The sequence below is a fragment of the Leptonotus elevatus genome, chromosome 14 (assembly GCF_054856555.1).
Source record: "Leptonotus elevatus isolate MCC_2025b chromosome 14, RoL_Lele_1.0, whole genome shotgun sequence".
Lineage (NCBI taxonomy): Eukaryota > Metazoa > Chordata > Actinopteri > Syngnathiformes > Syngnathidae > Leptonotus > Leptonotus elevatus.
Genome location: NC_141252.1, coordinates 6,177,215 through 6,200,626, shown reverse-complemented (window position 1 = coordinate 6,200,626; position 23,412 = coordinate 6,177,215). Strand labels below are relative to the sequence as shown.

General features: G+C 41.5%; 1 protein-coding gene across 1 annotated transcript in view; it reads left to right on the top strand.

Moving 5' to 3' along the window:
* dph6 (diphthamine biosynthesis 6) overlaps positions 1-23,412 on the top strand; it is a 65,064-nt gene that overhangs the window by 14,210 nt on the left and 27,442 nt on the right. The window contains exons 4-12 of the mRNA XM_086094857.1: positions 3,352-3,425; positions 4,022-4,140; positions 11,241-11,302; positions 11,612-11,706; positions 12,316-12,409; positions 14,700-14,859; positions 15,819-15,944; positions 17,928-18,057; positions 18,137-18,311. Coding sequence (XP_085950983.1) covers positions 3,352-3,425; positions 4,022-4,140; positions 11,241-11,302; positions 11,612-11,706; positions 12,316-12,409; positions 14,700-14,859; positions 15,819-15,944; positions 17,928-18,057; positions 18,137-18,311 — 1,035 coding nt within the window. The remainder of the gene's footprint in view (positions 1-3,351; positions 3,426-4,021; positions 4,141-11,240; positions 11,303-11,611; positions 11,707-12,315; positions 12,410-14,699; positions 14,860-15,818; positions 15,945-17,927; positions 18,058-18,136; positions 18,312-23,412) is intronic.

Genomic DNA, 23,412 nt, shown 5'->3' with positions numbered 1-23,412 from the left:
TTTAAAATGCAGGCGTGGTGGCTTTTTATAGGTTTCTACTCCATTAAGTGTCAGTCAGGGTGAGTAGATTTACTTTAGACACTTGCATGACAGAATTAATCGGAACATTTTAATAATTCACTTTAAATTGCATCTTACAGTGAAATTGTTTTGAAACTAGAACTACTTGGAAGTCAGCCAGCATCAAGGAACAGGTTACATTTGATTTTACTGTAGGGGCCTGAATTGTGTGATGTTATTCCTCCTGTCCTACCATTTGGTCAAATACATGTCTTACCTGAAGGCAGCGTGACTGTGAATACAATTGAACAACTCTTTTATGTGCCTACCAAGATGAATGTATATATAATTACAAAGTATATCACGCACACTACCTTGCGATTGAGTTTAATGGCCGTGTCGTTTCTTTGTGAAGCATGCCTCCTGGCCTTAATCTTCCCCTGCAGCTGACATCTTAATAACTCAGTCCTCTTCCATCCATTTACATGGGAGACAATCCGGATGCGGGGGTAAGGAGGACTTTAATGAATTTGACAATTAGTAACAGGAGTTAATGACTGCATGAGGCTAAGTACCCTGATGGACATGGCTAGGGGACCAAGGGCTTCCATTGCTCAGGGCCATAGATCCTCATTAATAGCTTTTTTGTGCCTGATGGAGAGGACAGGGATAGTTAGGCCGGCCTTTGTTTAGTAGTCGCCTCCAACGGGGCTGCTGCAGGGTTGTGCCGTCGCACAATGCCGGGCTTGAATTGGTCCCGCTTGGGGCATGAGTTAACGCAGGGCCTCGGGTCCGGCATCAGGTGAATCTGCCTTTAATGAAGTGGGAAATGTGACATGGAATGGGACGTCTCTGCCAACAGCCGTGCACATATATACAAGGTCAAAGCCGATCAAACGCTTAGCCAGAATCTTATGATTATTTATGGGTCGACCTTGCCTTTTTATCAGTTGTTATAGTTATTTTGATTTTGATTTTTTTTAACTACTTTTATCATCCCTCTTACAGTCGCTGTTCACAGTATTTTTCTGAAGAATGAATTGCCTGTTGGTCGGCTCAGCGTGGGTTTTCCCCGGATACTCAGTTTTTTGTCCATACTGTATTTAAAAAAAAATGCATATTACGTTTATTGAAGACTCCCAATTGTCCTACAACGTGAATGTGAGTATGAGTATTTGTCTGTGCTGTGATTGGCTGGTGTCCAGTCCAGAGTTCACCCCGCCTGTGCTGTCTCCGGAAATATCGGTTTTGTTCCAAAGTTTCCACTTAAGAATGGTAAAGATGTGTGATTCATGTGAGTTGTTGTCATTGGCTTGCCACTGTAACTTGACCTACGAACTTTGAGGTTGCGCAATGTTGACCGAGGTCAAATCCCAACCTCAAAGTCTCAGATCCCTTCAGTTTCAAAGCCAATCAAATGATTGAATTGGTGTTGATTCACTCGATACACTCAACCTATCTTATATTCTTCTTTTAGTCCATCCTCATCCCAATCTGTGCCTCCTAATTGGCCTCTTTAGGAAGTGACAGTTGCATTTAAGCAAAGGGTTATCATTGCATTAGACGAGCGTGCCGGCCCTGAGGCTTACCTCGAATTACACGACTGTGCCTGCAGCCCCCTTAGCTGCTATGCCGGGCCTGAAACGCTATCAGTCCGACTTAATTACTGTCACCAGCCAGTGGAATTGACTGTAATGTTTCTCACAATGGTGTGATGTTAAAACATACTGAATCCTGAAGCCTGAAGATGTTTAAACCTGAGGTCACACAGTTAGATCCGCATTTATCGGCATGCTCCTTTTTACCTTTTACACTGCACACTATTTTTCGCCAAAACACATACACACGCACACACAACAGTGCATGCTTTTATCTGATTAGCATTTAGCAGGCATGCCTACTTGGACTTGCATGTGTGTTTGTGTGCAGCACAGCATCAGGCCCCAGGCAGGGCATGGATTTCATTTAGGAAAGTATCAAAGGTTTACACGCTGCTCGCTTTAATCAGCATGTTTATCAGGCAGAGAAAAATTGCAGGAAGCAAGCACGGGCGGGAGGGAGGCGGCGAAGGAGGACGACCGCGAGGGTTATCTTAAGGACCAGTAGCCAGGGAAATTGATAATGTCTACAAGGTAATTTACTGGAGACCGCTCCATCCGCTGCGCTCCCACCACCGGCCTGGCATTCTAATTACAGCCCGTGTAATGTTCTAATGAATCTGCAGGTGTGTGTCGGTGGGGGAGGGTGTGCCGAGGTAAGGAATGTGTGTATCCGCATGCACCACTGCACCTTGCTTGTGTTTGTATGATTGTTTGCGTGGCTTCGGGTTTGAACATGTTCCTGTTCTTCCCTGGAGTCACACAGTATATGGATATGACGAAAAGCAATTAGAAGGGTCCTCAGTGATATTGAAAACATATGCTACGGCCAAAAAATGACCCTGATGACTCGTCCTGGTGTGTGCTTTTCAGCTGTCATTCTGGGCGGTCATTTCTACTTGCGGATTTTGACCCATTAGTAATGTAGTTGTAGTTGGTCCAGTTGACAATGCCCCAATCGTGTCAATGACAGACGACCAGTCTGAGGTGTTTCACCTCTCATCCTGATTGTCTCGCTTGCACCTTGCAATGTCCCATTCCCGGCCACCTGTCTGATCATGGATTTGAACCCACAATCTCAATTCTATGAGGCAAATTTGCTAACCACAAGGATAAAATGTAGTAAAAAATAGTACTTCCGGAAACTGTAGAAACCACGTCGCAGTGAACGCATCAGTTGGAGCTGATTATAATAACAGACAACAATAAAGGAGGAACAAGGGTCTCTTGTAATCACTTCTTGGCACCGTTGGACATATTTTATTCAAGATGAGACTAAGGGCTGCAAGAAAATGGAGTACTGCAGTAAACCGGAGACTTTCGAATGTTATAGTGCAGGGTCCGACATGGCCAAAAGAGCCGCCCAATAGATAACAAGAGACCCGGTAGAGAGTGAGCAAGAAAATGGAGCTAAGGCACGTATCATACACACGTGTACTCATGGCTAAATAAATAGACAAATCTCCAGGGAATATGGGCTGAACCGCAGTGACTTTGATATGACCAGAATGTAAACATCCTGACAGTGAATGGAAAGACTTGCCATTTGTGCGTGTGCATGTCACAGTGTGTTTGTGTGTGTGGCCGGGGTCAGATTAGAAACACCATTGTAGGTTGAGAAAACGGTATTTAACCCCCACGGGATGCGAACGTCATTGCCTTTACTGAGCGTATCGCACATATTGTATAGAAAATTGAGGGGGGGGGGGGGGGGTGAGCCTTGTATTTGAAGGTTCCTTCATTCTCTCCACAGGAAAAGGAGGGTGTCGACGCAGTGTCTGCAGGGGCCATTCTCTCTGATTACCAGAGGGTCCGTGTTGAAAATGTGTAAGTCTCACAACGCACACACACAGACGTATACGCGCGTTCACACAACTCGTTTGACTTTAATTAGACTTAATTCTGAAATTCACAATGGGATTTAATATAGTCGGATATTCTTCTGTCAGCTTGTTCATTGCATTTTCAGCCAAAATGTGTGGACCTGTTGTGAATATCCATTTACGAGTTACAGTTTGTGTCAGGAAGAAAAAAAGTCCCACAATGATTACTTTAGATGTTACAAAATATCATGTTTTGTAAAATAAATATATTTATGTGTTAAAATGGTTATACAAGGTGTGTGTGTGTGTCTCACAAAATGATTAGTCAATCAAGTTTTCAGGCATACTCTTTTTATATTTATAATTTTGCAAAAATTATTTCTAAATATCAGAAAGCACAATACAAATTTCCGCATTATTTTAGATGTTTCTAAATCATCTCGATTATGCTTTCCATAATCTAAGTTTGTGGCATATTCTTCTGGAACATTTTTGGTTCAACTTGCACTTGTGCAACTTTAGAGGCATTCAAACTTTAACTCTAATCTTCCCACAGCCCCCCCACACCGCCCCTTTCTCACTTCCACCTGTCCCCCCCAGGTGTTTACGTCTTGGTTTGCAGCCTCTGGCCTACCTGTGGCGGCGCGACCAGGAGTTGCTGCTCTCAGAGATGATATCATCTGACGTCCACGCCATACTCATCAAAGTCGCCGCCTTCGGTGAGATGGCCTCCCCTTTCTCCTTTTTCCCTGCAGCCCCCCGCGTACCCCGACCCCAAACCCTCCCCTCGTGGTCAGCCATTTTACTCTCTCCAGAGGCTTTGTTAAGTAGTCACGGGAATCGAAGAATTTTGATAAGTGCCTGATAGGACGAGGGGAGAAGAAAGCGAGAAAAGCAGAATAATGGTCTAATCGCGAATCTGTGGCTTAGCTCTGGTTGTCGAAACGTGTGCCAGAGGCAAAGGCATTGAAGCAGAGAACAATATGAGGAGATAAGGAGCGCAGAGGGAGGAGGGCGTGCACGCCATTGTGTGCGGCTGGCTGGCAGCTGAGAAGTAATCGCAGGTGATCGCCCACCTCTTCCCGTTCACATTTAGCCCGTCAATAAACGGCACGTGTCCCTCGTCGCGCTGCAGCAACACCCGCTTTCCGTACTTACTCGCGTGGTAAAAATGGGCGAGCGCACATATGCGTCTCTCAACTGCTTCCACGCTGAGGTAAATGCGCTGTAATCGGCGCCCTACCTGCCTGTTTTGGAGCCTGAGGGCAAGAAGATGACTAACAGGGGGATGTTAAGGAAAGCAAAAAAAAGTTCAACTTTTCTTGAGTGTTCAAATGTTCACTTTTATCAAATGGGATGTCGCTGGCAGACTCCCTCTGCGTTTCTTGGTGAGAAATGATAATTACTCAACACTGTTAATGGGGCTGAATGATTTAGAAAATTAATCTTTCCATCAACATTGAGATTGTGATTTAATGTGTGATAACTTTCTTAAAGTCTTCTTCCTATCCCATGTATTTTCAACACAAGCAATACACTTCTGTGTGTTACAATAAATATCAGATTTGTGATATCTGAATGTTTTGGTCTTATAGGTTTATGCTAAAATAAAGGCAAACGAACCCTGAACCATCTTTACCTCACCACACTGATGGGTTTTTTTTACTACCGAAGATTGCACAGAATGAAATGACTGTATCACCTTAATTGATTAACATTTTTTTCTATTCATGAATGCACAGCTTTGGTAGGTCAGGTTTGCACCAGGCCAGGCTCTAGTAGGATTCGGAACAACTTTTGGGCTAGTAGAAGGAACATGCGCAAAAAATTCAGCAAAACTGAAATAGTGAAAAACTATGAACTCTACACAGTAAATTATGTAGAGTAAATTTGACTTTATTTAGAGCGGGACCAAATAGACTCAGTTTTAGAGTAATGTTTACACTTGGAAGAGAGTAAAATAAATAATTGGGGAAAAATAAAAGTCAATGAAGGGCGGAGGAACGAACACAACCTTCAGTTTGGGAGACAGCCGATCTACTCCTTGAGCCACGCAGGTCTTGCTGTGTGTTAGTATATCACTCATGTCAGTTGGAATCTTCCTAACTCCAAGAGAAAAACAATGTATTTGGTCTCTTGGAGATAAGCAAACATTAGGAGGGGCATAGCTCAGGTGGTAGTGTGGCAGTCTCCCAAGCTGAAGGTCGTGTGTTGGTTCCTCAACCCTTGAGTGACTTTTATTTTATTTGTTCAATTCTTCATTTTACTCTCTTCCTAGTGTAAATCTTAGCCTACTCTAAAACTGAGTTTATTTGGTCCCTATCTCTAACACAGTCAAATTTACTCTACGGAATTTACTGTGAATATATCCCCACAGTTGAGTACTTCACAGTTCCCAATATTTGCAGTTGTTTTCAGCAGTTATCTTCAAACATTGACAACACATTTTCTGGGTTCACCATAGAGGTTCTTCTGGAGAAAATACCATGAGAAAAATGGCCATAACGTTTAAGGGTACAATTCACATTGAGAAAGGAGAAAAAAAATAAAGACCCACACCTGAAGTGAGTCATATGTAACTCTGTTCTCTCTACCATAAACAAAACTACACCTGAAAGCAAATCCTCCACATTGTTGCACAGATTATAATTACCGGTAAAAAGAAATGTCACCTCGGGTGTCTTTTTTAAGCGTGCGGCTTGGCCTCCCTTTCCACTATATTGGCATTTGTGTGTGCGTGTGTTTTGGCTACAGGAAAAAAAAAGAAAAAGGAAAAAAAAGTGGGGAGATCTTATCGGATCTCCCCTGACTCCTCACTTGTCCCGCGGCACTGGTAATTAGAAAGGAGACTATTGAATGGTGGCCTTCAGGCTGTCCTCTTCTAATTGCAGCTTTTGGTGAGAGCAGGTCTGGGCAGTGAGTTTTTAAGGGAGATTGTGTGACAACACAACAACGTACCTGGTGGCCTCTGTGTGTGTCTGTGTGTGATTGTTGGAGACAGAAAAGGACTGTGATTGGAAGGGATTTAACTTATGAAGTAAAAAAATGTGGAGGTCAAAGTTTAAGTCTCCCTATGAAATGACAGCTAAAACAGCTTATGATATTCTGTCAAAATAATAAGGCGAAACGTGTCCCTGCGCTTTCCTGCCAAGTCAATAAAGATTAATATTCTTTCGTTTGCTGCTCGGGAAGATAGGTGCAAATTAAAAGTGAATGGATAAAGAAAAGTATCTTTTTTTCTTAAGGAGAGGATATAGCTTGATGACAAATCCCCGTTGTGAAAAGACAGCTGTCCAAATGCAGGATAATCCTCTAAGTGAATTCTCCGCAAGTTTGAAATCTGTGCTGATGGCAGCTTAATACCATGTAACAGGAGAAAAGTACAGGCAGAAGAAAATGGCGTCTTTCCTATGTATGTACGTATGTGGACAAAGTTGTCGACACCTATAAAAAAAATTAAAAAGCTCCTCTGGTCACTGAACTATCTTGAATCTGGCAAAAAAAAGTTACTGAAATTTAACTAATGCACCAACACAATAAAAAACAACAACATATTCTTATATAAAAACCAAATATGTGCGTAAAACCTCGTACGCACAAAAGTAATTGGCCATGCTGAAAGTCATGATCAAATATTCATGTAATTAGTTAATCGATTGAGTCACGCTGGCGAGTAAGGGCGCCACAGGTCCCTCAGTTAATTGGGCTTCTTCTCCAGAGATAATTGGCACGTGCAAAATCAAAGCCCCCCATCCGTTTTTCTTTTCTTTCTTTTTTAATTTAGTAGCCCATGATCTTTTACCCTTGGCATGAACACATTGAGTAGCCTTTGAGCTTCACTGCACATAATCTCATATAACACTTCAGTACAATTAGTGTTCAAAGACTTTAGGTAAGTGATTCCAATGGCAAACTGGTGGTCAGGTAGTTTCTTCCAGTTTCACCTGTTCTTTTGAGGCAAATAAATGGCGTTAAAACCTTCTTTGGAATTCAGTTATCTTTGTCAATTTTTTTGACAATGTATTATACCGCAACGTGATGAACCAATGACAGCGTATGATCACCGTATCTATATGTGAGGTTGATTAAGTCCAGCTCATTGTCAGTAAGTTTCTCTCTTCTTTATTTTATTTGGAGTTTCATCCCGACACAATTTCCGCTTTCCATAATTCCATTCAGACACTGAATTCCTGACAAAGAGCTTGACAAATTGTCCATATAACCTTAATCTTATCATCGTTTGTCTCAGGTTCTCTTTCTTCCCCAGCACTTTAGGTTTTCCCCTTTGCAAAAAGATGAGGCGATAGCGAACAGCTATTGTTTTTGAGTGTTGTTTTAAAAGTGCTCACTGACAAGGGAGTGGAGACGCTTATTCCATCTATTCAGTGGGCTAAAGTGCCACACGTCACAAATCTAATTTGCTCAGTGAAGGCGGGGATTAAAGCAGAGCTGTCACCAGATTGCGCGAAAAACCCTGCGGATATCTGCGATAGCGCTCTTGCAGTTAGGCTCAGTTTGGCTAAGACGGTATCTGCCATCTCCAGGCTTTTAATTCAACACACGAAAGGGAACTCACAAGCTGTTTGAGCTAACTATGCAATTTAACACAACCAAAGCTCCTCACGGTGTGCAAAAGCTAACAAAACTAGAAATAAGACTTATTTTAATTGGTTATTATGACCTGCATTGTCTGCTGTGAATTGCTGCTTGCAACAGATGTTTTTGGTCGGTACTGATTTAGCACAACTTTCTACGGAACTGACAATATTTTGGAAGACAATTGATATAAACAACAATAAGCAAAATCCTGAAAGAGGAAAGAGCTGTGTGGTGTTCTGCTTGTTAGCACGATTATGCTAAAACTAAGATACTGATTTTCCATTTTAAAAAAACTTAAATTTCAATCATGTCTGCCAACCATTAAACCACAAATTGTCAGATATATTAGTTTGATGTTCTGTTCGCTAGCAAACCGACTGACTCTCATTAATCTGTCAATAAGCAAGGTTATGCATTTTAGTGACACCTGACCTTTGAATTTGTATTCTACCAAGCATTTTCGTGAAACTTTTTGTGTTGATCCAAATAAATGTGCAATGTTAGTAATATTTTCCACATTTTTCCCTGACTGTCCACTTGCAGCGGGGCCTATTCAGACAGTGATTTTCCAATAAAAGCAGTCGGAAGAACATGAAGATTGATTTGATCTTAGCAGAGTTTCTGGTGAATACAAAAAGGCATTCCAGTTTATTAATGTAATTACATAACAAACTTTTTTTTTTTTAATATAATTTCAAGACCACAGAAAAAGGCACATATTTGAATGAATTCCGTCACTGGCCTAGCGTTGGAGCAAAATATAAGTATTGGGGGACATTTTATTTTTGTCAACTTGTCTCTCACAATACAGTTTTAAGCCATCAGCATTCAATATGGAAACTGCCAGTATCTCTTGGAGTGTACTCCAATGTACTGTCCAAGTTTTTTCCTCCAGTATATCGATTGTCAGGCAGTTGCTGTATCGTGGTACTATTGATAACGTTGCTAACTTGAGTATTGTGCTAATGTTGTGAGTTAATCCCACTTCTACACTGGATTCTTTAATTTCAAACTTCACCGATTTTAATTGAGCTTTGAAGAATACCTCAAAATAAAAGGGGCCTCTCTTACCTTTATTTAATTTCAGTGGAGCATAATTTGGCAATTTGGTTTATTTCCACTTGTTAAACTGGTTCAGGGTGAGACAGCGTTGTATCACTTTAAAAAAATATAGTGGTGTTAGCTGGCTGAAGGCGGAAGTCGGGAGCATCAATAAAAGCCTGCCAGGCCGAAATGTGTTGACGTTCATGCTATTTTTGCAACGTTTTTGGCACTTGCAAACTTTCGCTCTTAAACCCTTATCCTGTGAAAATATCTCCTTGTGGATTGTTAATCATTTAAGAGCCGAAAAGTTAATGAATCGATCAAATAAAAGAAAGAAAGAAGAAAGTGGCATCCCCTGTGCAATTTGGAGCCAATTATAAAGATTTTGTTAAAAGACATGACTAATTACAGAGGATATTTAAAAGGGATTGAATTTTAATGCGTCCCTCCTTATTACCTTTGCGGCGGGGTTAAGATGAGAGGATGTTGAGATTAGAAATTCTCACTCTAATTAAGAGCTCGGGTCCCCCGGGATGAGAATAAGGGTGTGCTCATTCTACCATCTCACCCCGCTTCTTTCTACCCCCCTTGTTGGACCATCGTGAGATACAACTGGGATTAAGATGAACCCCAAAACCCGCCTTCACGTCTCCCACCCATGGCTCCCCACGGGTGGGCTCGCGCCGACTGACACTTTCACCTTTGAGCTTGTCAGGCCACGAGGGAAAAGATATTCTCACATTACGATTAACTTTGCTCCTTTAATTAGACACGCCGATGTGCTGGAGAGCAGCGCCGCGTAACCCACCCCCCCCCCCCCCCCCCCCACAGCCGGGCGAAGGGCTTTATGGCCATCTTGACGATCATTATGGGTGCGCCGTACCTCACCTCTCGGGATGAGTCAGTCACTTGTTAAAGATGGCGTCAATCAATTAAGACGCGTTTTCAGAAGAGGAGGGATAAAATATAATATAATATTGTGACCTGTGGAGTCATTGTCTTCAGAGCTGAGCAATTAAGCGCATTTGCAACTATAGCGAGATAAGATGAAATGAAATGTAATAATCACAACATGGCGGATATAGGATTGACTATCTACGGGGACCTACGCACCGACACGACACCAAGTAAATTTATTTTCATTTTCACTTTACAGAGATTTGAATGTAAAAGGACAAATCAATTAACTTTTGTTCGTGACGTCTTGACATGTTGACTGTTTCTGTGCTACTTTTGATGCACTTTTTTTTTTAGGGTGTAACAAAAAAAAGTGAATCGGAAAATCAATGTTGATTTGAAACGAAAAGGAACAGACTATTAGGGATTTCCGCACTTTAATAGAGACATGCCACATGATCATCTTGAGGTTTTGGTGTAAGATGCACAAATATCCTGCCAACTCGTTCTCTTTCTTTGTTTAAAGGGTAAGTCAACCTTAAACATTTTTTGACAATAATACCGGTATGTTGTATGTGACCTCACTAGTCTTACTTAATGTGACATTCTGATTAATATTACATTTGTGGAATATGAGTTATAAAGTAAAATCCAGCCGTTTTTCTCCATCTCTGCTGTCGACTGAAGATTACATCAATGTTGCTCAGGAGGAAAAAAAACGGCTGGATTTTGCTGCTTAACTCATATTCCACTAACACAATATTAACCAGAACACCATATTTAGACTAGTGGGGCTGCATAGAACATATTGTCAAAACGTTTTTGGGGAGGTCGACTTCCCCTTTAATGGGTGAGCCCTTATACGGCTGGTGAAAGTAATCAAGTCACCCTCTCTGCTGGGTTGCCATAGGATGTTGACGGTCTGAGGCTCAGGAGAATGAGGCATGCTGGGTATCCCCCCTCTTGCCCTCCCCATGCCCTTGAGTCACTTCCCTGCACCGGGAGGGCAAAAGACAAATAAACAACATCTCTTTCCACAGTTTATGTTCTCAAGGGGGAAACTAGATGAGGTGGGAATGTGCGCCTATAAGTATAAAATTGTGTGCATACGTTGCTTTTGAAAACTGTTAGCCTTACCCGTAAAGATGTGTATACACTACTTGCAAAGTCAAACAAACAGATGTTATATGCAGGTTTTGCTGAGTGTTTACGTCTGTCATCTTCAATCACTCATCTGTGATTCTTTCTCTCCTAATTTGTCTGGGTGTGCACAAATTAGGCCTGGATCCCGACAAGCACCTGGGAAAGTCTCTGGCTGACATGGCGCCATACCTGAAACAGGTCACAAATCCTTTTGGATGCTCTAAACAATCATGTCATGTTCTTGCAAAACTGCTAAGGGTAAACACAAGTTGTTATGTTGATGATAATATTTATTTATTTATTATTCCAAGTGTGGGATACAAAGTTTTTGCCAGATCAATGCTGCATAGATATGTAGCGTTGCTGCTGAAATTATGAAAACCACATTTCATATTTTATTCCATTGAATGTTATTTAATACATTTTTTTGGTTAAACACTGTAAAATTGATTTTACATCATATATGTGATCTTTAAACAAAGCTTTATGTTTCTTGGGGTTGCGTAGCTCTCCCAGAAGTATGGTGTTCATATTTGCGGAGAAGGAGGAGAATATGAAACCTTTACCCTAGACTGTCCCCTCTTCAAAAAGAGGCTCGTAATGTGAGTATTGCCATTCAGATCTTCCACTTTACAGTACCATCTTTATTTGACTGATTTTTGCAGAAAAGTGGAGATTGCGGAGTGTAATGCTGCACGTTCTAGGCTAAGGCACAGATGCCCAGGTCATAAATTGTCAGGTAGTCACTGGAAGTAGACATATTTAATCCACAAAGAGATTTAGGGCGGCAACAAAAATTATAATACTGGCACGATGATGACTAAGCTGCTCCTCCAATTAGCAACCACCAGTGTTTTGCATCTCTCGTATGGTTTTGGAGTCCTGGCTGCCCAAGTACAAAAAAACAGGGTTGCCATGGTAATGAGACACATTTTATCCAAAGGGAGACTGAGGGCAAGTGCTGCAGCAAAGTGGAGACTGTGGGCGGCAGTACAGAGATGAGGTGGATGATGAATGTTCTCCACCAATGAGTGGCTTACATCACTCATTTTGCAGTACCTTTCTAATGGAAAAGCATTGTGAGTCCTGTGTAGGGTTTTTGTTTACTTTTTACTAACACTAATTGGAGACACTAACCTTTGTTTCAAACCCTAATTTGAAACCCTATCCCTGACTTGAAACCTTAACTGCTGTTCCTTCATGTGTCGCAGCGATGCATCGGAGACGGTGATCCACTCCGCAGACGCGTTCGCTCCAGTCGGCTACCTGCGCTTCACCGCCATGCACACGGAGAGCAAAGCCAGCGTGAGTACAACCGAGCTGTTTTGGCAGATGAGATCGATGCTTTTCGACACGAAGCCATGAACTTGACAAAAAAACAGAAGTATGTCCCTCTTTGGTGTTCATTGCTACCAAAGCACTCACAGGGCAAAACAAATAGAAGAACAAAAGCCTTTGGTGTGTGATAACTTTGCTCAGGAGGAGAGGAGGAGCACGGAACCGGAGGCGAGAGTTCAGATCATCTTCCAGAGGGGCCGCTCTTTTAGATACTCTTTCTCTGGCTCTCTCTCTGGCTCTCCTCTCTCTCCCTCCTCCAGCCCCACATGGCCTACTTTGACGTCTGCAATATTCACTGCTGCCCGAAACTAGGCCCAGCTTAATAAACATGTCCCCTCACATTAGGCCGCTTTGCATTCAGGTAGTAGGCTAAGTGGGCGCGGGCAGGGTTTGCAGGGATGCAGCATTTTTGTTTTTTGTTTTTTTGTGCTTAATCAGGAGAAGCTCAAAGAAAAGAGCTGCGGGGTTGTGGCTTTTTTTTTTTTTTACGTACTTTTAAAAGAACATTCAATTGAACGATCCCTGTATTATCATCAGGGAGCCGTTATGGATATAAGAATCTAATTAGGTTAGGTTTGACTCCATTTGGTTTTCCGCTTCAACATACTACTGTGGGACGCTGTGAAAACCACGCCACATTGAATGCATCAGTTAAAGCAAGACATGCTCAACAAAAACAATGGAAAAGAAGGTTCTCCTGTATTTACTTAAAGCCATAAACGGTCAAATATTGTTCATGAGTAGATTAAGAGTGGCTGAAGCAAAGTGGCAGTTGGGGAGTGTGAATATACAATAACAGGCTGGGATAGTGTTTATTTTATTGATAAGGTGCAATAATTAATGAAAACGAGTAGATTGTTTAGAGACCTGGTGTGATTTTAAATTTTTCAAAATCCTTAGAATTTCAACCTGTCAAACAGTAACTATTCTCAGTTTGTAAATACTGAATTGCAAATAGTCTGACATTCACAACTAAGCTCACAAACGTCACATGACCAAACCCAGTAAACAGATGAACTGTGATTGGTCATCACTTGAGCCCTTAGGCGCACTGTGTTGTCATTTTCAGTCGACAGCAAATGGCAAAATGGCCGCCCCCTAAGAAAGATAACAACAGGTGGATTCTGCTGCTTAATGCATGTTCCACAATATTGATCAGTTTATAGTAGTGGGGTTGCATAGAACATACCGGTACTATTGGAAAGAACATTTTTGATCCTACTTTTTTAAGTAGCCTTGTGGCATCTTAGGATGTTACAGAAATAACATTTCAAAGTAATGTACGAAAGTGGACTTGGTGTTTGATTAAATGTAAGAGAACATGTGTTCCGCTTTTTGTTGCCTGCTGCGTGTCTTCATGTTGTGTTGTGCATGGGTTGGTGGGGAAGGGGTGCTTGTTATGGACAGAAAACATACCCCCGTCGCACACCACCCGTGACCCCGCAGCCTCGCACCCTGAAGCTATATATTTCCACCCCCCCCCCCCCCCCCCCATCACATCACACGCCATCCCACCCACAGCCCCTGCCCCACCCCAAGGATGCTGGGGGAAGAGCAGGAAGATCCAGGGATAGTAGAGGCGGCAGGGGGGGGAGCCAACCAGGGGAGAACCTGCCCCGGTTCAGCCTTCTGAAGCTCTTCTCGTCAGGGTGACAGATCGGCGGTGACACCAGCACTAGAGGAGACGGCACCAGGCTCAGGGGGTGGGGACGGACCGCCGTCATTTGCCCTCCGTTAATGCTAGTCAAGCTATTTTTCATGCTGGCAAGGAGAGGAGAGGGGCTGACGTATAATTAATTTGATTATCTTATGGCCTAATGCAGTTGACAGCAGATGAAGGGGGGGGCGGCGGTGGTATGGGTGAATGAGTTTTGGGCATGGTGACGGGGGGTGTGGATGAAATATGAAATATGTATTTAAATGCAGCGGCCGTATTAGCAGCAGGGTTTGGCAGGTAATACGCATGCCTCGAGAGAATGCTAATGATTTGTTATTTAAAGGCGACGCCAAAAGATAGACGAAAAACACAGCGCCCGCGTGGTCGTCACATTTGACTGACAGCCGGCGTGATTGAATCTATGCTCTCCCGACACAAGTATGTCAGTGCCTTGTTTCCATATTCATTCACCTTCAAGTTACGTGTGCCCGGACCCTCAAAAGACTGACACGCGTTGAAAAGGTTGAGTAATTATGCGGCGTTTTGTCTGCTCTGGCCTCATGTATTCCCCCCCATACACACTCTCACCCCTAATGGCAGGAAGCGGTGGCGCGAGCTGTGGCCCGTGCTCGTTGTCCTTGCCAGAGCGCCATTGACAAGATGACGGAGGAGGCGGAATATGCTGATGAAGCCACAGACGACCACCATCACCGGCGACAATTTACATCAGACGCTGACCTTAGTTGTCAGCGAGGCCACGGTGAGATTCGCTCATTGTTCCAGCATGCATGCAGACGTGTTTTTATGTCTACAGTGCACATGCGTGTATATGGAAAGGCGGAGGGGTGATGTCACATGATATCCGTGTGCGTTCCCCGGATCTGTGTCATGAGCATCGCGATGCCACCCTGTTTGAGTGACTGCTTGACAGTCGGTGCATTTCTATCACCTCTATGCATCTATGCGTGGGTGACCTGATGCATAGAACACGTAAGGTCATCCCAAAAAATACAACCTAGATCCTTATTTAGATTCAGGATCCTTGAAAGACTTTTTTTTTTTTTGCTTTGAGGATGACTCACTGGATTTGCTCAAGAAGGGTACAAATAACAATACAAATAGCGAGAATTAATTAGGACAAATTTCAGCATTTTCCCTCCCTTGCCGGATTTTGCCCACTACACATTACACAAACCTCCCAAATACACAAAATATTGAAATACACTCAGATGTTCTTTTATATCATTACAATATTCCCTTGTTTTCCGCTTGGGTTAGAATCCAAAAAATTCCCGCAATAAATTAAATCTGCAAAGTAGTTAGCTTTATGTTTTACATTTATTATAAATGTTTTAAGGCTCTAAAACCCCTCACCACACAGCTTGTACACTTTTCTCAATGAGGCATTTACATTTCCTCACATTTCTCTCATTTAAACATTCTCAATGGTCAGACCTTCATAAATTTGATAAAATAGGTACATTACTGTAAAAGAAATGCATGAAAAATTGCAGTAGAAAACAGCGAGGACGCGAAAAGTGGACCGCGTTATAGCAAGGGAACACTGTATAACATTTTAATTACTTGGTAATCAGAATTGTATTCTGCCAAATAATGGAATCTATGTGGCACTTAAAAAAAAGAAATCAATCGGGCCCTCGTCTATGTCCAACCTGCTAACCATCTCCTCTTCCTCCATGTTTCATGCGCTCCCCGCAGATGTGCCTCCATCCTGCTCTTCCAAAACTTCCCGGGGTTATCAGTGGATTTCTGGCATCAACGGGCTGCAAAGCCAAGACGCCGGGATCCAGGGCCAGACAGCGGCAGCTTTTGTACTCTTGAAAAGTAAGTAAAGGAACCGGAGCAAGTGTTTATGCTCCTCTCTGTATTGTCACTTTTCAATTTACAAAACAAAGTATAATGAAGCAACGTTTGCAATATCTGGTCAGCCAAGCGGGCCAAGCAGATTCCATGTGAGTGTTCTAAACCACAAGCTCTCATTGATTGGGTGGATTTGTTATTGTTGTAGCATTTAGGGATGTCGAGTAATGTCAAAATTAAACACCCATGCTAATGCGAGCTAACCATAGTTTCATAATTTCCATTCATTTCAATGAACTGTACTACTCGCTACTGGCGCTTTTCTGTTAGCTAAAGCTCTTACTACTACTGAAGGTCTTCTCTGAGTACAACAGTGCTAACATTAGCTCACCTTGTTCATGTACATGTACATGAAAGTTTTGGACAGTCTGAATACATGTTGACTCCACAACAACCACTTGCTATTGATGCTTTTCTATAAGCAAGAGCGGGCACTACAACATACTCCATCCCTTTGGTTTTCTCCTTATTCCGACTGTTAGCATGCGTGAGGTGTAGCGACAAAGCCTGACTGAGGTCCCAAGTTTAAAGCGCTCGACAACCCAGCGGGGAACCCAGGCCTTGTGTCAGATGCTACGTCGGCTTGCTAGAGCGGAATAGCAAACAGCGACCTCTCCGCCAAACAAGGACAAGCTCTTCCAGACGCTTCTACAACGCAGGCGTCCAAACAGTGCAGTCACGTTGGGCGGGGTTATCATTGTTGCCCTGCAGATGTTTTCAAGTGAGCGCTTTTTGCAGTCTATCTGTAGTTCCCCCGCTCTCTCTCGCTCTCTTGCCGCCGTTTTCTTTTTTGATGGAGAAAGAGGAGCGAAAGATGAAAAGCATATTTAATGTTTATCGCGGTGCTGGGCTGAACTGCCTGCACAGCGTCGAGACAATATTAAACAAGTTAATATTTAATGAACGGCCTCTTTGTATGAGGATGAAGTAGCTCGAGACGGTGGTGTTGGCAAAGGCAAAACAAACTTGAAGCTCTTTCAAATGATTGCAAGGGGAGACTTGGCTTTGAGCGCTTTTTTTTTTGGTGTTGAGCCTGTGTTTGCACTCGACATGCACGCACGCTGTGCACGCTTACAGGGAGGGACAAACACCATTAGCGCTTTACTGCGGCTTCAGTCATGTTGAAAATACATCAACAAAACGATCTTCAGCACAAAGCCGATGCTTTGCAAATGCACAGGTTGGCTTTAGTGCTAAGCACTTGCCTCAAGGAACCACACATCCACCAAAACAAAAACAAAAATACTGAAGTTGAATCACGCATACTTGCACTGTAGAGCACATTGTTTGAGCTTATCTTCAAACCGAATTGCTTAAACTGACCATTAATAAGTTGTTTTGTTGTGTTTTGTTGCTACCGGGTTAATAACATGTCCACATTTTTTCTCTCAAAAATGTCTTTGTTAAGAATCAACAAAAATACTTTACTTTTTTTCATGAAAAACATGAAGAAACTCAAAATTGGTGCTAAAAAAATTTATTCAAATTATGGACATGTTTTTTTATTGGACAATGACGGTAATTAAATCTGTGTCTGTAATATTTTATAACTTTTTCATACAATAAAAAACACACACATTTTTTCATGTTTTGCTGGCATATGTACACACTGTCTTTGGCCAGTAAAAAGCATGACTATTTTTTTGTTTATACAAAAAAAATCGACAACAAACAAACTTTGCTTTTTTTTTGGGATGAAAATAAATAAATCTCCCCCAAAAATATATCCCAAAACAGCAACAATGTATGTAATATAATTTTTTGGGGAAAAAACGAGTATAAAGGGAAAAAAAGACAATGTGGAGACACATGCTATAATTAATATATTATTATTTTTTAGCGAAATTAAACAACAAAACAGAATTTATTTTAAATGTTTTGGATACAAACCCCCCAAAAAAGGAAACTTTCATAATGACGATTCACACTGCTGCTTCATGTGTCCAGTTCAGCTGGATGCCAGAGGCTGGAGCATGAAGGACATTGTCCTGGTTCACCTGTATGTGAGCAACATGGAAGACTTTGGTCCACTCAACGCCGTGTATAAGAACCACTTCACCACCAACCCTCCTGCCAGGTACACACGCATCGCATCTTCAGACCAAACCATACCATATTGAGCGTGGTTCTTGTATAACACTCCGTTTGTCATCCAGGGTGTGTGTCCAGGCCTCGCTGCCTCCTGGCCATCTGCTGCAGATGGACTGTCTCCTCCATAAATGGACCGAGCCGGCCGCGGAGGACTGCTTTCATCGGAGAGAAGCGCTGCATGTGCAGAGTCTATCTCACTGGGCCCCGGCCAACATAGGGCCCTACAGCCAAGCCCTCAGGGTAAGAAGGCTACACTTTGCCCACACTTTGACAACATGTGGGTACTGGATAGGATGGTGTTTAATGGTGGTTGAATTGGCTTTTGGAATTATTACTATTATTATTATTATTATTATTATTATATAGAAATGCATAGAACCGAGGCATGCCAGTCAGAGAAGTCACGTAGCTGCCCGAAACATACACACAGGTGTATGGTACACATGCACAGTAATTTTCCACGCCTTAATTCATTTTGATTGGCTGTTTACTTGGGTGCTGCTGCTGTTTTGATTAGCAACAGAGTACAGAAGAGCTCACCAGTTAACTTTTGAATGTCTATGTGTGAACATGAGCAGCTGTGTTGTATGATCATTACAGTTCCATTATTGAAATGCCATTTTTTTGAGGGAGGTGTGTATTTGTCAAGGGGGGGATAATGCACCCAGTGACTAATTGGGGTACAGCATCTATAATATAATACAATATAATATAATATATAATATTTGTTTGTTGAAAAGTATATATTATCCAAAAATACAATAATTACAAAAGTTAATTAAAGTTATAATACATTTGGTTGGACGTTCACATAAAAATTATGGTGTGAAGTATATCTACTTGTATAAGTGTAGCATTTTTAATGCAACAGTTTTTTGCTTTTTTCCTGACATGTCTACGATATTTTTGGAAAAATTTGGGGATTGTTTTTTAAAATCTATTTGGTTGTAGTGACACTCATTCAGCTGGAAAACAGTCCAATTATAAATATACATTAAATATAAACCTTGTTAACTCATTGACTTTCCATAACTTTGTCCTTGTTTTTAAGTGACACATCACAGACTGGAGTTATAATTGTTGCGTTTGTGTTATGGTTTGCAAAAAGCATAACGTCAAATTGGTAGACAAATGCAGGGATTTAGAGGATCTTCGTGGACGTTCCCATGATGCGTAGTTACATGATGCTTTTTATGTACTTGCCTCCGTTGCTGTTTATGTGTGCTGTAGCGTATGATTGTGGTTTTGTATGATTCTGTATTTTGTCCCTCACTGTCGGAAGTTTGTCTCCATTTTTGTCACTCGGTGCCCAGAAAGAATGTCATATCCCAACGTCAGAGCTGCGGTGCCGCGGTTGAGCGCTTGCCCCTGCATTTTTTTTTTTTTTTTTGGGGTTGTTGTTTACTCAGTGTCTAATATTCAGGATTACACTTGTCAAGGTACTGTCAACAAGGATAGTGTCCATCTCCTGCACGCTGTCCTTGATGCCGCTGCCAAAGCTGTGTATGAGTTAGAACACGTGTGGATTAGCTATTCGCTTAGATGCTTCGACAGAGCGTATGGCTGTGACTCAACACAGCTCGCAGACTCGGGCGCACTTTGGATTCCTGAGATCTCTAGCCCGGAAAGTTGTTGCAATGTTGGATTTACTTGAGAGCCCGCTGACGTGACACTGTTTATAAACTATGTTGTATTTTGTGCTGTGTGTTATGCTTTGAAATTGTAAAGACACACGTTCAGCATCCGAGGGAATCTGTGTATGTGCATGTTATGGTTGCTTTGTTTTCCAAAATCCATTCCTAAAAATGGGGTTATAAAATGTAGTAGTCTACATCCTCACTCATGTTGCTGCCTTTTGTCAAAAAGTACAAACAGATAGACTTAAATGTATGATGCTGGTCGCAGAGCACACAAAGTCCTTGACATTTACCAGCTAGCCATTCATAGGCTAGCAAAAGAAGCTATTGTAGGAGTCAACGTTAAGTTAAAGTAGAGCTAAAGGTGTAAAACCGGTCAGAATATTCAAATCAGAGTCATTTGCTCGAGAGAGAGAGAAAAAAAAACGGTGGCAGATAGTTAGCCAGTCAGCGGCTAGCGTAAGATGCTAACTTGGCAGTCTAGAGATTCACTCATGCTGCTCTCTCTTGTCAAACATATTGGCTAAAAATGACACTAAGCAAGATGTTTGTAAAAAAAAAATGAAAAATTTGGTTAACAAGTAGCCCGTCCGTGTCTAGCATTGTAAGCTAACATAGCAGCTTGCGTCATCACTCACAGTGGTTCTTCTTGTCAAACCTCACAAACAGATGGATTCAAATGCACAGCAGTTGCAGATCTTGCAGATCAAAGTTGTTTATGAAAAGTTGGCTGCCAATCAGCGGCTAATGCAATAACCTAACTTTGCAGTCTCATTGTAATTATACTGAGACTAAAATTTACAACACCAGTCAGAGAAGATCATAAAAGTCCAACGTTCACAGTTAAATTAGCACAAATTTTAGTTTTTGTCGGCACACAATGTCTCAGAAAATACTACAATCATAATGATCTGGTCTCAATTTAATTACATATTGATTTACTCTGATTGATTAAATCTGGGCCTCTTTAGTTGACAGCAAACTTGATATACTCATAGGAACGGCGAAAGACAGCTCTGCCATCTAATGGAAGAACATTTAATTGTTCTGCCTGTCACCAGATAGAGAACAATATAGATGAACAAAGATACATTAATTTTGAATACTGTACTGTAATAAATAAATTACAATTACCTGCGGTACACCCGATAATCTCTAACTGCATACCAATGTGTCACACGGCACAGTGGTTGGGAATTACTGGTCGAAATTAATCAAGTCTGCTGTGGAAATAGAGTCTCATCCTTGGAAAACTGTGTACTTTTTCACCCTCACCCTGCTGTTAATGATCATTCCCATTCCAAGACGTCTGAGAAAACAATGCAAGGAGTCTGCTTGTTCATCAGCTCCTCCTCGCCGCAATGATTTCATTTGATCAAAAACATGCATGAAGGCGCTCTTCAGTGCAACGGGGGATTCTTTTTTACATATTGATACAATTAGCTCCTCTCTTGTAACCTGTCAACAGCACCTCCGTCTTAGTGACACTCTTTTTTGGCGGCCGTCGCCATGCTGACGTGGCTCCAGCAAATAGCAGAAAGTTGTGTTACCAAAGAACCTGAGGTTGTAAGAGAATCAGCATTCAAAAAAGTACCAACCTTTTGAAGGAGGTTGATGCAATTATGGAACAAATGTGTGATGGTAATTGAGTAGAATTTCCACTTGAGGGATAATAGTTATTATAATAAATAAATTTTCTTCAGAATAATGTAATATGATTACAGTAGGAAATACGCGCCTGGACAATTTGGGGGAAATAATGTAATTGCGATTATTCCAAATATTGCCATTGGGATTTTTTATGGGATTTTTCTCTCTCTCAGTAAAGCAATGCGGTCATCGACATAGTAATTGCAAATCTTCAAAAATCAATCCAAATCAAATATTTTATTCTCCAAATGAAGCAATCAACTTTTAGAATCTGTAAATTGCTATACTTTTGCTATCTCATTAAAGCTATACGACCGTCCACATGGTTCAATCCATCAGAAATCGTCCGAAATTTTTTTAAGCTTAGCATTGGTGTTGCGTTGGAACTTTAAGGCCCCACTGTTTAAAACCTCATAAAGACATTTGTCACTCATCACATTAGCTCGCATCTCACAGCCCGGCCTCTTATTATTGCTCATAAAGATCTCAACAGGTGTGTCGAGGATCCATACAAACTCATCATCTGTTTGCCCCATAACATTCTTTCAATAAGAGAAGCTGTAATACATCAGCATCCTTTTAAAAGCGCGCTCTTGTAAATCCCGTGGTTGAAACGAGATACCAAAGAACATCCACAGTCGTGTTTCTTCCGTGTGGTTTGGGGTTCTTTATTGCATTCCAACCCCCGTTGCTCTCGTTGCGCTTTTCCCGGCACTCTTGGCTTCTATTTCCAAAAACCCTTGTAGACATTTGTCATAAACTTGTCTTGCTTCAAATCATTCAAACGCAAACTGCTGCAAAACCTCCGCCAAGGCAAACAATTTTAATTTGCATTAGTGTGAGATTATAAATTCCCAAGTCTTCAAACTTTAGACTGTTTGCTGTTGTTACCTCGTTATTGAATAATAGTATGTCGCTGTCTATGTAGTCATTTGAATTCTTAAAAAGAAAAATCAACAGGCACACCATTGTTTTCTCCAAACTAATCTGGCTTTGACAAGCTCCATGCAGACCCAGTTGCCACGCATGTCTACCTAATGGTGGTATTCAGCCAATACTGTTTAGAACCACACACACACATATTTGATTTTTAAAATATGAAGATAGGCCATGTAATTTGTAGCTGAGGTAAAGAAAATACATTTTTGTAAAAATGTATATGCAAAACATAAAGTGGTCTATTTTACTAATCAATCATTAATTGTCATTATTTGTAATTGTTTACAATACTGTACTTATAATTAACCAGCCATATAATAAAATAGATAAATATGAATTGTAAAAGCCATGCTCCCTCAGTGTTATTTTACACATGATACCATGTTGATTTGCTGATGTGCTTTGGCACATGATGGACGCCAGACCTTCAAAGTTGTCAACCAGCAGCCCGCCCTGTCATGCATAATGTCAAGTCCTGACATATTTTACTTGGTTTTTGATTTAAAGAATTAATTAACCTTTATGTTGTCAAATCAGGACTATGGTAACAAAATTGTATGTTATGCCTTCAAGGGTCTTCGCTTACCTGATTCACATTCATCATTTCTCAGCCTGTTTGCATCAAACCATCTTGCCATTAATTGTTTTCGTTGTCTTATCAGAGATCCAATTGCAAATGTGCCCGCCAATTGTGTCGGGCACCATTTGCATAATCCAATTAAGATGCTTTACCGCTTTAGTGCATCCATCAATTAACCGACTAACCAAAGAGGGTGACGTCAAACTGCCACTTAAACCAAAAGCGGAGCAATAAAAGTTTCATAGCCGAAGCTTTTAAACAATTCCGCCCAATTAGTGCAATAGAAGCATGCGTCTACTTCTTTTGTAGGGCTGAACCTTTTTCTTTAGCCGGGGGTGGGAGGGCACCCCCCCCATATTTTTTTTTTAAGTTCATCCAAATGGTGGGTGATAGTCGACAACCTTGTGTTGTGAGAGCTGGCGTGCGCCAAGCCACAATATAATTTACATTGGCTTTTTCTGTTCATGAGCAAACAATAGCGTAACATTATCTTGAGTATTATCTTCAGCTTTAGACCAAAAAACAAGTGTAAAGT